An 18,248-nucleotide genomic window follows, 5' to 3' on the forward strand; every position below is an offset into this window, starting at 1 on the left:
GCCAACTCATGCAATGAGCACAAGATCTGGTCCCACTGCCTGGATGCCTCCCAAACAGATCAAGACAATCAACTGTCTCACCCATTCGGAGGGCCTGATCCAGTGTGGACCCCTCAGCCATTGGTTCATAGTTCATGTGTTTCCATTCATTTGACTATTTGTCCCTGTGCTTTATCCAACTTACGCCTGTCAGAATGGCTAAGATCAAAAACACTGAAGACACCTTATGCTGGAGAGGATGTGGAGCTAGGGGAACTCTCCTCCACTGCTGGTGGGAATGCAAGCTTGTACAACCACTTTGGAAATCAATATGGCGCTTTCTTAGAAAATTGGGAATCAATCTCCCCCAAGATCCAGCTATACCACTCTTGGGCATATACCCAAGAAATGCTCAACCACACCATAAGAGCACTTGTTCAGCTATGTTCATATCAGCATTGTTTGTAATAGCCAGAACATGGAAACAACCCAGATGCCCTTCAACTGAAGAATGGATAAACAAAATGTGGTACATATACACAATGGAATACTACTCAGCAGAAAAAAACAATAGCATCATGAGGTTTGCAGACAAATGGATGGATCTAGAAAAAATCATCCTGAGTGAGGTAACCCAGACTCAGAAAGACAAACATGGTATGTACTCACTCATAGCAGGATACTAGACATGAAACAAGGATGAATTGTCTGCTACCCTCTAACTCTTAAACTCTTTCTAGTTCCCCTTCCATTGGATTTCCGAACTCTGAGGGGAGATTTGAATTTGATGGAGACATCCCATTTAGGGCTAAGTGTTCCAAGGTCTCTCACTCTCTGCATACCATCTGGCTGTCTTCATCTTATTTTTGAGACAGGATCTCTCACTGAGCCTGAAGCTGAAGTTTCTGCTAGACTAGCCGGCCAGCAAGCCTCCTGAGTCTGCCTCTCTGCCTCTCAGAATCAGTTACAGATGCCCATCCAGTTTCATGTGAGTGCCTGGGATGCAACCTCAGATTCTCACGCTGTGCAGTAAGCCATTCACCCACTGAACCATCTCTCCTGCACCCCTAAATATTTGAATATATCTATCAAATTATTGATGAATCAGTACCTTGCTAATATTTTGGTACTTTATATCCATGCTAAGTAAAGTTCATGATTTGCCAGCTCTGGTGCACTGCCTGGGTCTTAGTTCTTCTAGCATGAGCCCAGGTGAGCACATGCTGAGTGGGAAGGTTCTCATAGGCTGCATGGTCAATGAAATGAAGAACCTTCTTCAGAGACCAAAAACAGAATAATGACCTTCCTCAGTCAGACTAATAAAAAATCACTGTGCAGGACAGTCTCCCTCCCACTGGAGGTGGGTGTTTCTGTGGCTATCTAAGGACATGGGAGGGAAGGGAAGAAGTGTTAGAGGAACAGATGCCAATGGAAACCATCCCTTTCTTCCTGTCTCTACAGCTCCAACCCCTATGAACAGAACACTGAAGTTGAGTTTCAATAAAGCAATGGGAATTCTTACTACTGCTTGAATTTCTGTCTTCTCTCGTTTATTTCACATGTGCCTTTTCATCTTTTCTCCACTAGGATCCCATTAGTTATCATGGAAACAATGACTTGTGAGAATGAGAATAAAGACATAAGTATTTTCAACTGAGGCAAAGTGCCACACATTCAATTCTCAGAGCTCAGTTTATACCACAGTTGGAGAGCAGCAAAATTAAATCAGAAATTAGACTGCTGAATTATTCTGAATTCAACTCTAGGAGGCAGGCTGCTTCTCTCGGCAGGAGAATCTATGAGTCTGAGCTGCCGAAATGATTAGGCAATGAACACCACACTGGGAGAAAATGGCTTTGTAGGAGGAAGGGATAAATAAGTCTCCTATCCCTCTGCTACAGATTTCAAATATCCTTTTCATGTGAGGTGCTGGAATCACTGCATTGAGAAGCTGTTGGGACTTACAGAAATAGCATGATTTCCATCATTTATAGACTAACCTCCAATTAGGAAAAATAAAACAGACATCCAAGTCACATTAGAAATGCACTTATACACACATACAAGGTGAAGACTGCTAAACTCTGGGTGCCTGATAACAATTTGAACCTAACGCTTTAAGTCATGAAGACAAACGATGATCAAATAGAGAAATCCACAATGAGCTGCTATAAACAAGTACATCTTACTGCAGCTATTAGCCATAATTGGGTTTTGGAAAGGAACAGAAGCTGGATGCAATATAGGTAATTAAAGAACAAGCTTTTGCTAACACTAGCAATCAAGAGGTTGTGGTTTTACAGACTCTGAATATATTGCAGTGCCCTGAAACTAGTCTATTTTTAAATAAGTAGTGTGCTTTTACTTCTTACAACACTGAGGTCTAATCTGAAATAACAAGCTATTTGCTATCCATTTACAGCAAAGAGGAACACTTTCAGAATCCCGAATTACCATAGAAATCTCATTCTTAATCCTGGAGGACTGAGAAAAAAAATCAGTTATGAAATCATGACAGCTAAATTACAAGTCCCTAAGGAGTACATTATTGTAACTGCAATCTCAACATTAAACATATAAGGTTTTCCCCCCTTTAAAATGAACCCATTGTTCTGTTTAAGGTGCCAATAACATTTTGATTATGTAAATTAAAGGAAATACTGTATTTGAAATATGATAGTAGGGAATCAAAATTAAAATCATAATGAATATAAAAGAATGATTACAGTTGCCACACCAGATGTTCAGCATATCTGGATAAATAAACACACTTAGTTCTTTGCAAATGTTCAAAAATAAAACATGAAAATTACCCCAGGAGATCCACTAAATGGGACCTTTTATGAAGTCCTTAATCATGTGGCTTTGAAGGAAAAGTTTTACTCTCAAAGGAATAGCTTTTTAGATAAAAAGTTAAACTTGCTTATTTCTTTTTAGTTAAAAGGCAGAATCATAAATCTTTATGATATTCATTTACCCTTTATGTTTGTCTATAGCATTATTCAGAGATAATTCAGTTACCCCTACCTACCTCAGGGTGCTATTCCTCACTATATTATTGACCAAAGAAGCATACTTGCTCCTAACACCAGCATCATACTGTGATCATGCTGGAATTCAGAGGACTGGCTTCTAGACTGGGTCCTTATGTGCAGACCACAAACTCCATCTTAAATTCATGCCAGAACCAAGCTTCTTCCTGTCCCCCAAAATAAATTATTTTATATAGAAAGCATTTTGTATATTTTAGTCCCATCTAGGATTAGTCTGTTGATCTTGGCTGACTTCTCTAGACTTAAAGTCACCTTCTAAAGCCTGTTGCCATGTCTGTCTAGTTTTCCTCATTTAACGGAGTGGTATATTAACAAAAATATCTCCATGGTGAGGAATGAATCTTATGTCAGATGGTGCAAACCTCTGAAGGTTCTTGAAAGGATGGAATTACTTAGAATGAGATAAGATGTGGAGCACTTTGGCATCTCCGGATCTGAGAGATCAGAAACCTGCAAATGTGTGGTTTGGTGAATTTCTTCAGCATATGTCATTGTCTACTAAAATGGCAAGAATGGAAGGCTAGAGAGATGGTTCAGTGGTTAAGATTGTTGTCTGCTTCTCCAGATCATACATGTTTGATACAAAGAACCCACCATGTCAGCTCACAACTGTTCACAACCCCAGTATCAGGGAATCTGACACTTTTTGGCCTTCATGGGTACTAGGCATGAATGTGGTGGATAGACATATATTCAGGCAATCCCTTAGATACATAAAATACTAAATTTTTTAAATTGCAAGAATATTAACACTTATGGGGTTGTTTGGGGACAAAAATAGGCAAGTGCACATTTATAAGTTACTTGGAATAGTGCCTAATATCCAGTAAGATCAGCTATTCATAATTATTATTATTATTTCAGAGAGAGAGAGAGAGCGAAAGCAAGAGAGAGAGAGAGAGAGAGAGAGAGAGAGAGAGAGAGAGAGAGAGAGAGAGAGAAGCACAAGCACATGAAAAGTCAATGACACATGTTGAAAGAACATACAAAAGGCTGTGCCACTGGAGATATGTCAAGAAGAATTTCATAGGTCTTTCAGATGAGGTAGGGACCAGGCCTGGCTGGTATGCAAAAGACCTGCCTTTCTTGCCTAGGTAATGGCTGGTACAAGACACTGGACATTGTTACATGTATGTCCCATGGACTTCCAAATCATAGAAATCAAAGCACCCATTCTCTAGTATAGTACTTGTCTATAACATAGAGCTATAAGTTATGATAGATGGGAAAACTTGTCAGCCTAGATATCAAGTGACAGGATATAATGATACATAGAGAAAAGGAATTTCTCCCCATTGATCTCCCATATGACACAACCATGTCCTAGATTTGTGGGTCCTGGAGGAAATATAACATGCTTGACATCTCTAGAAATTGTCAGCTTTAGACTACCGAGAGACATTCTTGAGAAATTTTATAGTAAACAAAATAGCAGAGAATAATGAAGTAGCTTTGAACCTCCCTTAGGGATCCGAGGACATAACAGACACACAAGTCTTTTACACAAGAGACTATAACAGAGAAACCTAGGAATATACTGAGAATGATAAACTCCTTACAGATAATCAGTTCTAGTCATCACTAGAAATAACATATTAATGTCATTATACTTTGGATTTCACATTTCCACCAAAGAACAACTTACCGAAAGACTTGATCTCAACTCAGGCACTATTGGGTACTGATGGCATATCTAAGAGGCATGACCTAATCAAGGAAGTCTCATTATTGATCACAGTCATGCTAGTGAGGATATGGACAGAGGGGGAACACTTGTCTACTGTTGGTGGTAATACAATCTTGTACAACCACTATGGAAATCAATGTGGTAGTTACTCAGGAAGCTGTGAATAGATATACCTCAAGACCCATCTATACCACTCTTGAGCATATACTCAAAGGACTCCACACCCTACTACAGAGATACTTGCTCATCTATGTTCATTGCTGTTCTATTCATAATAGCAAAATAATTGAAAATAGTCTAGATGTCCACCAACTGGTGAATAGATAATGAAAATGTGGTACATTTACATAGTTTATGTTATTTGGATGTTTAAAAACATGAAATTTTCAGGCAAATGGATGGATCTGTAAAATCTTATCTTGGGCGAGATAACCCAGATCCCAAAAGGCAAATATTGAATTTTTTTTCTTATGTATGGATGTTAACTTTTAAGCCTTTTATAGGCATGCTACAATCTGAATAATCACAGAGGTTAGTTATCATGTAAGAGACTAGTAGGGATAAGAGGATCCCTAAAGGAAAGGGAAGCAGAATATATAGTTATAGAGAGACAGTGGTGAGACTGGAACAGGAGGATTAGATAGGAAGTGGGGGAGAAGATGTGGGTAAAAGAAAGAATATGGGGAGGGACAACTGATGTTAAGAGTCATTTGAGATATTACATGGAAACCTACTACTGCAAAAGCTTCCTAAAATATATGCATGTATGAAAGAGTCACCAAGTAATAGGGGAGAGAATGTCCTAACTAGACATCTCTTGCCACCAAGTAAAACCTCCAGTGCCAGGAATGAGTTACATCTAATCAAACTGTTGGCCAAAGGGGCGCTAGGAAAACCATGAAACAAGGCTATTGGCTGCTCTGCACAAACTGATGGTAAGGCCCTAAAGCTGAAGATAACACCTATATATAATTGAACATGAAGAAGTCAAGCTGGTGCCTAACTAGAGCCTTTGCCCCTACTGACTAGTGTTCATAGCATTGAAAGATACTTTGCATGCCACTAGAGTATAGAGGTAACCACCAACCCAGCTACAAACTCTGCAATCTACAATGGTGACCTGCCTGTATGCTATGCTGGTGCAATAGTAGCACAAATATTGTGGTAATAACCACCTGCTATCAGATTGGATTTAAGGTCCTTTCCACTAGATGGAACCTATGCCTGATGCTATTTGAGTGGACATAAGCCTTAGACTGGATAGGTCATGGACTTTGGGGAAAATCAAATATTGTTTTGCTAAAGGAACATAGAAATAAAATGACTCCTAACAACACTCTGCCATACCCATAGATCAGTGCCTCACTCAGCCATCATCAGAGAAGCTTCCTTTTGTAATAAATGGGAACTAACACAGAGACTTGCAATTGGACAATATGCAGAGACTGGAAGGTTTTGGAACATTCAGTCCAAAATGTGATGTTTTCATCAAATCCCACCCCCCAGTGCTAAGGTCACTACATAGAAGAAGAGGTAGGAAAATTGTCAGAGCTAGAGGGGATGTATGACACCAAGGAATCAGTGTCTTCCAGACACAACAGGACCAACACAAATACAAACTCACCGAGACTGTGGCAGCATGCACAAGGCCTGCACAGGTCCAAGCCAGACAGGGTCCCAGTAATGAGAGGAGGAAGGTGACAATATTCCACCCCTAGCCAAGAAGCTATCTGAAATTGACAACCAATTGACAAAAAAATTAATTTTCTGCAATGGAATATCATCGAGTATATTAACCACATTTAAGGGCACACCTCATGCCCAGCAGTAGATGGTCAACACAAAAAGAACACAATGGTATTTGTGTAGATTTTTTTGTCTTGTATTGCTTGCTTTGTTTGGGGTTTTCTTGAGTTTATTTTTTCTTTTGTTAGTTTGGTTTGGTTTGGTTTGTGTGTGTGTCTTACTGATCTTTTCTTGCATGTTATGTTCTTCAACTTTATGTTTTTTCATGGAGTGTTTGTGTGTATGTGTGTGTGTGGGGGGGTGTTTCTTTTTTTCCCTTTTTATTCTGGTTTGTTTGTGGAGATTTTCTGTCATTTGCAGTTTGCTTTCTAAAGACAGACAGGAAGAAAAAGGAGAGAAACAAAAAAGAAAGGAAGGAAGGAAGGAAGGAAGAAAAAAGAAAGGGCATGGAGTTTGGTGGGTGGGAGGATCTGGGAGGAAGTGGGGAAGGGCAGCTGTGATCAAAATATATTGTATGAAAAAAATTGGGAGGGGATGTGGAGGGGAACTGGAGTATGGGTAGAGGAAACCATAATGAAAATTTATTGTATGAAAAAATTTGTTTTCAATAGAAGAAAATAATGAAAAAAGGTGACTTTAGGACCCCTGGATCTTTTCTTTCCCTTTCTTTTGGCTTCCTGGCCACTATGAGGCAAGCTCCAATCCACTACAATTTTGTGTCCACCAGAGGACCCAGAACACAAACATTAATGTGATTTACTTGCATTTATAGATTAATGATGATGCAGGACTCGAATTGTCTATGCTTATTAATTTCATTTCAAATAAAGTGCAATCACCTCTAATGAAGGAATATTTCCTCCCTGGTAAACTTTAAATTACAAATTCCTGATAAAATTTGCATTTAATAAATACTAATGGTAGTAAGAGTCAATATGATGAAAACTTTGACAGGGTCAAATGACAATCCCATTTCATTAGAAGTCAAGAATCATTCAGTCTCATTCTGATCAACAATCAGGCAAGTGTTTCTAGAAATAAAATATCACAGCAGGATTAGAAAACTTTTGGTGTTTCAGAAATAAAAGTCATTTTGAATTAGTTTACAAACCAACAACTGGTCACATTGACTCTAGGAAATAGAAACATAACAAAATGAATGGGATATGTTCCTATTTTCTTCCCAATATTGCAGTATACACTGTTTAAAGATCTGCTATGAGATACTAATTCTCCCATATGGCCTAAATTATACTTGGGACACATCACTACATTTTACATAAAAATATTATAAAGCACTGCCACTGGGGTATTTACTTGATATTCTAAGGGCTTGGTACATATGAGCTCATTGGATTCTCCTATGAACTCTGAGACATAGATTCATTTATTATTTCCACATAAAGTACCCTGGGGAACAGGTAGAATAAAATTCACAAGGTGATGCCAATTTTAACTTACAGAGCCAAGAATCAGGGAGCATTATCTCCACTCCCAGAGGCCAGGCTAGCATCTTGGACCCCAGGTAATACTGCGCTCCACCCTGCCTACCTGTGCTCATCCAGCATAACTCCAACTGCTCATCCTCTCCTCATCACCATATCCAGGCCCATACCTCTGGTGGAAGTCTTCCACCTCATCAGAGGCCAGGGCAGAATCCTGAACCCCAGAGACCAGGACAATTCCCTGAAAACCAGGCAGAAGCCTTCTACCCCACCAGAAACCAGGTTGAACCTCAGAGGATACCTAACCAGATCAGAAGCGACATACATACATACCCAAAAATTCAGCCCCAAACTTGCGCAGCAACCTCCTGCTGGACCAGAGACCATCCAGGTCATCAGAGTTCCAACCTTCCCACATGGGCAGAGACCCTCTACTCTATCCCAGACCATGAAATCCAGAAAACCAGAAAGGAAACAGAAACTAAAGAAGAAAATACTCACCCAACAAAGACAATCCAGAGATTGGCACCAAGACCTATAAACACTCCAAATCCAGATGCCTAAAATGTAAGTTTAAGGACAAAAACAACAGCAGTCAAGGCAATATGTCACCACCAGAGTCCAGCCATCCCACTACAGCAAGCCCTGAATATTTCAACATGGAGGAAGCATAAGAAAATGATCTTAAAACCAACTTTATGATCATGATAGAGGTCCTTAAAGAGGAGATTAAAAAACTCCTTCAAAGAAATCGGGGGTGGGGGGAGGTGGGGACAAAACAGAAAATCAACAAATCCCTTAATGAATGCCAAGAAAGACAAGGGAAAAAAACAGGTGAAAGAAACTATTTAAGATATGAAAATTGAAACACAAGCAATAAAGAAAACACAAAGTGAGAGAATTCAGGAAATGGAAAATCTGGGTAAGTGAACAAGAACTACAGATGCAAGCATCACCAACAAAATACAAGAGATAGAATAGAGAATCTCAGGTGTTGAAGATACAATAGAAGAAATAGATTCTTCAGTCAAAGAAAATGTTAGAGCTAAAAATCTCCTAATGCAAAATATCCAGGATATCTGGAACATGATGAAAACACCAAACCTAAGAATAATAGGAATAAAATAATGAGAAGAATCCTAGATCAAAAATCCAGAAAATATATTTAACAAAATCATAGAAGAAAATTTCCCTAACCTAAAGAAGTGCATGCCTATAAAAATACAAGTGCTTACAGTACACTAAACAGATTGGATCAGAAAAGAAATTCCCCTCACCGCATAATAATCAAAACACTAAATATACAGAACAAAGAAAGAATATTAAAAGCTTCAAGGGAAAAAGGTCACGTAACATATAAAGGCAGACCTATAAGAATTACACCTGATTTCTTAAAGGAGACTCTAAAAGCCAGAAGGACCTGGACAGATAGATGGCTTGCAGACTCTAAGAGACCACAAACACCAGCCCAGACTACTATACCCAGCAAAACTGTCAATATCCATAGATGGGGGAAAACAAGATATTTCATGACAAAGTCAAATTTAAACAATATCTATCTACAAACCCAGCCCTACAGAAGTTACTATAAGGAAAACACCAAACTGGGGAAGTTAACTACACTCACAAAAACACAGGCAATAGATACTCTTACACTAGCAAAATTGAAAAAAGGGAAACACACACACACATGCACATACACACACTAACAACAATATAATAAATGGAACAATCAGTGGTCATTAATATCTCCTAATATCAATGGACTCAAATCACCTGTAAAAAGACACAGGCTAAAAGAATGGATATGAGAACAGAATCCATCCTTATGCTGCATATAAGAAACACACTTCGGGGGTTGGCCCTCCGCGGCCCCGGGGTAGCCGAGCGACGGCCGCGCTCTGAGTCGGGAGCCGCCGTCGCTCGAGCTCCGGAGCGAAATGGTCGCCCAGGCCCAGGCCCAGGCCCAGGCCCCGAGCCAGGCCGCGGGGCCTCCGCGTGTCCCGTGAAGGGTCGGATCCGGTCGGGTCGGGTCGGGCGGGAGCCACGCGGGGAGGAGAAGAAGCAGCTGGGGTGCCGGCGGCGAGCGGGAGACGGGGACACCTGTGGCCTCCCCGACGACGACGACGACGACGACGGCCCCTCTCCGGCCTGCGATCCAGGCCAATGTGCAATACCAACATGTCTGTGTCTACTGACGGTGCTGTAAGCACCTCACAGATTCCAGCTTCGGAACAAGAGACTCTGGTGAGACCAAAACCATTGCTTTTGAAGTTGTTACAGTCTGTCGGTGCCCAAAAAGATACTTATACTATGAAAGAGATTATATTTTATCTTGGCCAGTATATTATGACTAAACGATTATATGATGAGAAGCAGCAACATATTGTGTATTGTTCAAATGATCTTCTAGGAGATTTGTTTGGAGTGCCAAGCTTCTCTGTGAAAGAGCACAGGAAAATATATACAATGATCTACAGAAACTTGGTGGTCGTAAGTCAGCAAGAGCCTGCAGACTCCGGCACATCCATGAGTGAGAGCAGGTGTCAACCTGAAGGTGGCAGTGATCGGAAGGACCCTGTGCAGGAGCCACCGGAAGAGAAGCCTTCCTCTTCAGATCCAGTTTCCAGACCGTCTACCTCATCCAGAAGGAGAGCAATTAGTGAGACAGAAGAAAACGCAGATGAACTACCTGGTGAGCGACAGAGGAAACGCCACAGGTCCCTCTCCTTTGATGAAAGCCTGGCTCTGTGTGTGCTGAGGGAGATATGCTGTGAAAGAAGCAGCAGCAGTGAGTCCACAGAGACCCCCTCAAACCAGGACCTTGATGATGGTGTAAGTGAACATTCGGGCGATTGGTTGGATCAGGATTCGGTTTCCGATCAATTTAGTGTAGAATTTGAAGTTGAGTCTCTTGACTCAGAAGATTACAGCCTGAGTGAAGAAGGGCATGAGCTCTCAGATGAGGATGATGAGGTCTATCGAGTCACGGTGTATCAGACAGGAGAAAGTGATGCAGACTCCTTTGAGGGAGATCCTGAAATTTCTTTAGCTGACTATTGGAAATGCACCTCCTGTGGTGAAATGAATCCCCCGCTTCCACCCCACTGCAACAGATGTTGGACCCTTCGTGAGAATTGGCTTCCTGAAGGGAAAGGGAAAGATAACAGAGAGATGGCCGAAAAAGAAGGCTTAGATGTGCCTGATGGGAAAAAAACTACAGTGAGTGACCCTAAGGAGCCGTGCCTTGAGGAAAGTGATGATAAAGAAGGACAAGCCTTCCAGTCACAGGACAGTGAGGATTGTTCCCAGCCATCCACTTCCAGTAGCATCGTGTACAGCAGCCAAGAAGATGTCAAAGAGTTGGAGAAGGAGGAGACACAGAACAGAGGAGAAAGCATGGAATCCGGCTTCTCTCTCAATGCCATTGAACCATGTGTGATTTGCCAAGGGCGGCCTAAAAACGGCTGCATCGTTCATGGCAAAACCGGACATCTCATGTCGTGTTTCACATGTGCAAAGAAGCTAAAAAAGAGAAATAAGCCCTGCCCCGTGTGCAGACAACCAATTCAAATGATTGTGCTAACTTATTTCAACTAACCCTGCCCATAACAATAGAATTATATATTTCTAACTATATAACCCCCCAAAACAGACAACATGCGTTTTATTTTTATTTGCATTTATTTTTATCTACACTAAAGCGAGAAAAGTGTCTCAGTCCACTTAAACTTTGTTGTATAATTGATCTCCTTGAGGGTATGAATAGTGACTGTTTCCTTCTTTTAGGAAAACTTCACTTGATTATATTTTACATTTGGGTTTTAATGTACTCTGCATTGGCTGTGTGGCTCCTTTTTCGTTTTCCTTATGTTTAAAGTAATTTCCACTTGGAAGGACAGTTGGAAGTGAAATGTGTCCTCTCCAGCTAAAATGATGATGGGCCCTTTCTGAGGATTGACTACATTAGAAGCATTTGATTTCCTTTTTTTCTCTGTTAATAAAGAACATTTAATTTATTTAGTACCTCTCACGTAAGGAGTTAGAAGCTGTGTGAAGGATCGAATATTTAAGTTATTGAAATTCTGAAACTCTTTAGTTCTCTAGTGGCTGTGGGCTGTGGGCTGGAGAGATGACTCTCTTGGTAAGGCACTTGCTTGTGTAAGCCTGATGATGTAAATTTGATCTCTGGAGCCCCCAAAAAGGGGAAGAAGGGAACCAGTTCCACAAAGTTGTCCTCTGATAACCACACATGCCCCCATGTGCACACAATTTTTTTTTAAAGGTACGAGTTGTATCTGTTGGTATGTAAGTAAAAAACATGCACCGTATTTTCAAGTGCGTTGTCATATGGAGTAGAGCAGATGATGCACTGATCTCTCAGGTGGAGAATTCTGAGGCCCTTAGAAGCACCTCCTTGGACTTAGCCCCATGGTTCCCGATGTTGCCTAAGTTTCAGGCTGTACTTAGACTAGGTGTAGAAACCATTCAGCAGAAAGACTAATTCAGAACATGGGTAAAGAGAACTCATTTTAAAACATGCGTAGTATTTTAAAATGATTTCTCCGTGTAGATTAACCTCTTGACTCATAATAAGAATCTTTCCCTTTGCTTGAAGGGCTGTGTATAGAAAGGGCTCAAGTATAGGAAAGTAAAATCCTCTGGACTATAAGTTTAGAGTAACCAAAGGTAGTTTTGTGCTAAACTCGTTGACGGAAGCATCAGAAACGGGAAACACTCTTTGATGAAGTATCTATCCCATAAGTAGGAGAATGGCAGGAGCAACTGCTTCAGCTTTGGCTCCTGTGACTCAGTGAAGCTTCACTCTATCAATTTGTAATACAGAAATGACATCCTTGGGGAATACCAGTTTCCAAATGTTTATTTAGGTGTGGTCTACATACATTATTTATTTGCAAATGAATGATTTATTAAATATCTAAAGAATTGTTTCAAGAAAAAAAAAAAAAAAAAAAAAAAAAAAGAAACACACTTCAACATCAAAGATAGACATTGTCTCAGAGTAAAGGGTTAGAAAATGATTTTCCAGACAAATGTACCCAAGAAGCAAGCTGGTGCAGCTACTTTAATATCTAACAAAATAGACTTCAAACCAAAATTAATCAAAAGATATGGAAAGCTGGGCAGTGGTGGTACAGGCCTTTAATCCCAGCACTCAGGAAGCAAAGCAGGAGGATATCTATGAATTCAAGACCAGCATGGTTTATGGAGTGAGTTCACATTCATCAAAGGAAAAATCCACCAAGATGATATCTCAAATATGAACATCTCTGCCCCAAATGCAAGGACACCCACATTTGTAAAAGAAACACGACTAAAGCTTAAGACACACATAGAAGCCTACCCATTAACAGTGTAAGACTTCAACACCCCACTCTCACCAATGGACAGGTCATCCAGACAGAAACTAAACAGAGAAATATGGAACTAACAGCCATTATGATTCAAACGGATCTAACAGATATCTACAGAACATTTCACCCAAACACAAAAGAATATACCTTCTTCTAAGCACCTCCTGGAAACTTCTCCAAAAATTGACCACATACTCTGTCACAAAGCAAGTCTCAACAGATATAAAAAAATAATGAAATAACCCCCTATATTCTATCAGACCATCATGGTTCAAAGTTGGATTTAAGAACAACAGAAAGGTTACAAACTCATGGAAACTGAACAACTCTCTACTAGAATTGAATGAAAATGAATGTGCAATGTACCCAAACTTATGGGACACAATGAAAGTAGTGATAAGAAAAAAGTTCATAGCACTAAGTGCCTTCATAGTCATACTAGCAACTTAACAGCACACCTGAAAGCTCTAGAACAATAAGAAGCAGACACACCCAAGAGGAGTAAAAGGCAGGAAAGAAACTCAGGACTGAAATCAATGAAATAAAAATAAAGAGAATAATACAAAGAATCTATAAAAAAAAGTTGGTTCTTTGAGAAAATAAAAAAGTAGATATATTTTTATCTAAAAGAACTAAAAGGCAGAGAGAGAATATCCAAATTAACAAAATAAGAAAAGAAAAGGGGGATATAACAACAGATTCCTAGGAAATCCAGGGAATCATTAGGTCATACTTCAAAAACCTGTACTCCACAAAATTGAAAAATCTAATAGAAATGGACAAATTTACTCAATAGATACCACTTACCAAAGTTAAATTAAGATCAGATAAGCAATTTAAATAGACCTATATCCCCCCAAGGAAATAAAAGCTTTCATTAAAAGTCTCCCAACCAATAGATAGATAGATGCATAGATAGATACATAGATAGATAAGCCTAGGGCTAAATGGTCCCAGCACAGAATTCTACCAGATCTTCAAGGAAGAGCTAACACCAACACTCCTCAAATTATTCCACAAAATAGAAAAAGAAGGAACATTGCCAAACTCCAAACATTTCGGAGGCCACAGTGACACTGGTACTCAAACTACACAAAGACTCAACAAAAGAAGGGAATTATGTACCAATTTCTTTCATGAACATTGATGCACAAATACTCAATAAAGTACTCAAAAACTGAATCCAAGAACATATCAAAAAGAGCATCCACCACGATCAAGTGTGGGCTTCATCCTAGAGATACAGGGGTGGATTAACATACAAAATCTGTCAATGTAATCCACCATATAAACCAAACTGATTGAAAAAAAAAACCCAAAGGATCATCTCATTAGATGCTAAAAAGCCTTCGACAAAAGACAACACCCCTTCATGATAAAGTCTTGGAGAGATCAGGGATATGAGACATACCTAGACATTATAAAAGCAATATACAGCAAGCCAATAGCCAACATCAAATTAAATGGAAGAAACTCAAAGCAATTCGACTAAAATCAGGAACAAGACAATGCTATCTCTCTCTGTCTCTCTCTCTCTGTGTCTCTCTGTCTCTCTCTGATATATATATATATATATATATATTCAATATAGTACTTGAAGTTCTAGCTAGAGCAATAAGACACTAAAGGAGATCAAGGGGATACAAGTTGGAAAGAAAGAAGTCAAAGTATTTCTATTTGCAGATGATATTATACTATACATAAGCAACCCCAAAAATTCTTCCAGGGAACTCCTTTAGCAAAGTGGCTGGATACAAGATTAACTAAAAAAAATTCAGTTTTTATGCAAATGGCAAACAGGCTAAGAAAGAAATTGGGAAAACAACACCCTTCACAATAGCTACAAATAATTTTGAATATTCTCAGTATATTTTCATATAAATTTCTTGTCAAGAACATGAGTATATTATATAACATTAGCACTACCATTTTTCTAGGTATTAATAATTAAAACTGGTTAATATGATAATCTTCATGATGTTGTGTTTGAGGTCATACTCACAGACTTTAGGCTATATTAAAGAAGGTAACAACATTCTACTTGGATGGAATAGATATGACCACAAAGTCTTCATTTTGCACTTTAAGTAAATTCTAAGTTAACTCTAGAAAAAAAATAATAAAGGAGGCAGAATAAGTTGATTTAGGCAATTCCTAAGAGAAAAGTTGATTATTGTAGTAGTTTGAATAGGAATGGTCCCCATAGACTCATGTGTTTGGATGCTTGGCTTATAGGAAGTGGCACTACTAGGAGGTATGGTCTTGGAGTAGGTGTGGCCTTGTTGGAGGAAGTGTGTCACTGTGAAGGTGGGTTGGAGATCTCATATAATCAAGCTATGCCTACTGTGACTCACAGTCACTCTGCTGCTTGTGGGTCAAGATGCAGAACTCTCTAGCACCATGTCTGCCTGCATGCTGCTTTGCTTCCCACCATGAAGAAATGGACTAAACCTTTGAAGCAGTAAGCCATCCACAATTAAATGTTGTCTTTTATAGGAGTTGCTGTGGTCATGGTATCTCTTCACAGCAATAGAAATCCTGACTAAGACAATTACAGTTCCTTTATCTCAAAAGGCAACATCAGTAGATAACAAACATGGAACCCTGAAAAAGTAAGTGACCTTGTGTATAGGATAGTGAGAACATAGACATTCTATTGACATGAATAACTGTGTAAAGGCAAGCAATAGTCTCAAATACAGCTACTAAAGCTATAAATCAATAAATTTTAATGACTTATAATGAATGGCCCATGATCCCATCGATGCTCATACATTTGGAATGGAGATTCAATTGGATGTTCTATTTAGAGGCAATGCTATTGAAATAGCCTGCTATCAATACCAAATGGGCATAGCAGTATAACTCAACTAGCAGGCAAATAATGGGACTGAATTAAACAAAGTAAAACATACACCCACAAAGGTGAATTCAGCACTGGAGAACTTCAACTGTAATTGTTTTTTCAGATTCTGAATTAAACACAAAATGTCCAGCATGGTCTTCCCAGCAAGCACGTTATTTGTTGGAAGCCAGCATGCTGCTTCAATGCATTCTGATTCCTTATTTTGTTACATAATAATATGCTTAAAAAGCAACACATTGTGAGCTTGGGAACTGTTAGGCATTTATTTACCATGGTGGGTTAATCTCATTCAGTGAGGTATAGAAACTCAATAATGAGTGCTACAGTATATAAACTAATTGCTAGGATAAAACCAAATGAATAATTACTTAACTCCAGAATGAGGCCTGCGGGAATTTTTCTTTAATAAAGGTTTAATTCACCAGTGATAATGAATGCAATCTCACATAATACTGAATAACACCATTAGCATAATGGCTGTGATACAAAAACTATAATTAGAACTAAACAGAAACGTTAATTACAACCACCAAGGTACTGAATGAAATACTGTTGTTTAAGAAATTGACCTGCCTTGATGTCATGCTTTAGGAGCTAAGGATACATCAGTAATTAAATGTATATGTATATATATATATATATATATATATACACACATAAACATATAACAGGATCCTCTTCAATCTACTTAAATCCTATAAAATATAGCAAATATATTAAGAAGGAATTGTCTCAAAAATACAAGCTAAAGATGATTAAAATTTTTTTCTTGGTTAAGTATAACCATCCACATTTATGTTTTAAAAATCCAGTGTTAGATTAGATATTCCCAATTCTATATTTTACTGATACTAGTTCAACGAATACTATATGGAGGTATGGAAAATTAATACATAAAGTTAAATAATAATAAACAGTTGAAATATGTTGAATAATTAATAAAAAGTTAAAATATAAAACTGAAAGTCCTGAAGAAAATCAGCTATTATTTTATAACACTCTAAATTTTAATTACCATCTATACAACTAAATACATGTAAGTAAAATATTTACAGGGACACATGATGGATATATATATGTGCTAAGCATTAACCAAGTGTCATACTTAATTAAATTTCAAAATAATGACAACAAAAATCTTTTATTGCTATATAAATTTAATGGGATATGTTTAGGAATATTTTTTTAAATATCTCATATCTTGTACTTAAAATATGGTTTATTGTCCATAAGAATAGTACTCCATTTCACAATAAAGTAAAATCTTTAAGATAAAAATTCTAGCCATTAGGCAACGCATCTTCAAAAATCCAAGCAGTTGGGAGGTACTGGCAAGAGAATCATGTTTAAAAACATCATCATATACATGCTAAGTTTGGAACCCAAATAGGCTACATGGGACTCTATATCAAGAAAGGAAGGAAGGAAAGAAGGAAGGAGGGAAGGGGGGAAGGAAAGATGGAAGAAAGAGAAAAGAAAAAATAGAACTTAAGGAAAAAATTTAGAAACATCCCATGAGCCAAATCAGTCAAAACTAGTAAAATATTCTGGAATCAATTCATAATTTGTCCTCAGCCACTCTTTATATTTTTATTCTTTTATTTGGTTTCAATAAATATACGGCTTACTTTTAAAGTCATCAGGCTTGTTGCTACATTACAATACATTTTCCAGTAGTCTAACACAGTCTTTTAGAACTCTTATTTGTTCTTCCAGGTAGCACACCTAGAAAGCCTCTCTGTTCCATAACCAGAATAACACTATTAATTAATGAAATGTCACCTTCTTGTAATTATTCATAGGAAAGATGCCATTATCCTTAAAATATATATCATAGTGTCCTGTGACAATGAATGGTTACCTATTACGAATGAACTGCCATCACACCCATTTGACCATATTCTATAAGGAAACACAAAGGTGACAGACACTAAGAAGATATATTAGCTCAGAGTCTTTGTTAGGGTTTTATTGCTGTGAAGAGACACCATGACAATAGTAACTCTTATAACGGAAAACATTGAATTGGGGCTGGATTACAGTTTAGCCGATTAGTCCATTATCATCATGGCAAGAAGTATGGTGGCATGCAGGAAG

The 18,248-nt window shown here is 38.5% G+C and overlaps 2 protein-coding genes across 2 annotated transcripts in view; one reads left to right on the forward strand and one right to left on the reverse strand.

Moving 5' to 3' along the window:
• Positions 1-18,248, reverse strand: part of Iqcm (IQ motif containing M) — a 353,128-nt gene that overhangs the window by 103,807 nt on the left and 231,073 nt on the right. The window lies entirely within an intron of this gene.
• Positions 9,829-12,862, forward strand: LOC128104110 (E3 ubiquitin-protein ligase Mdm2). The gene has a single exon (XM_052728866.1). It carries the CDS (start codon positions 10,077-10,079, stop codon positions 11,508-11,510), a length of 1,434 nt encoding a protein of 477 aa, XP_052584826.1. The 5' UTR covers positions 9,829-10,076; the 3' UTR covers positions 11,511-12,862.

The sequence above is a fragment of the Peromyscus californicus genome, unplaced genomic scaffold (genome assembly GCF_007827085.1).
Source record: "Peromyscus californicus insignis strain IS unplaced genomic scaffold, ASM782708v3 Scaffold_8__1_contigs__length_139910024, whole genome shotgun sequence".
In the NCBI taxonomy this organism is placed as follows: Eukaryota; Metazoa; Chordata; class Mammalia; order Rodentia; family Cricetidae; genus Peromyscus; species Peromyscus californicus.

Bases quoted from the DNA above. Each gene is read 5' to 3' on its own strand.
- LOC128104110 (XM_052728866.1), top strand. From the start codon at position 10,077: ATGTGCAATACCAACATGTCTGTGTCTACTGACGGTGCTGTAAGCACC.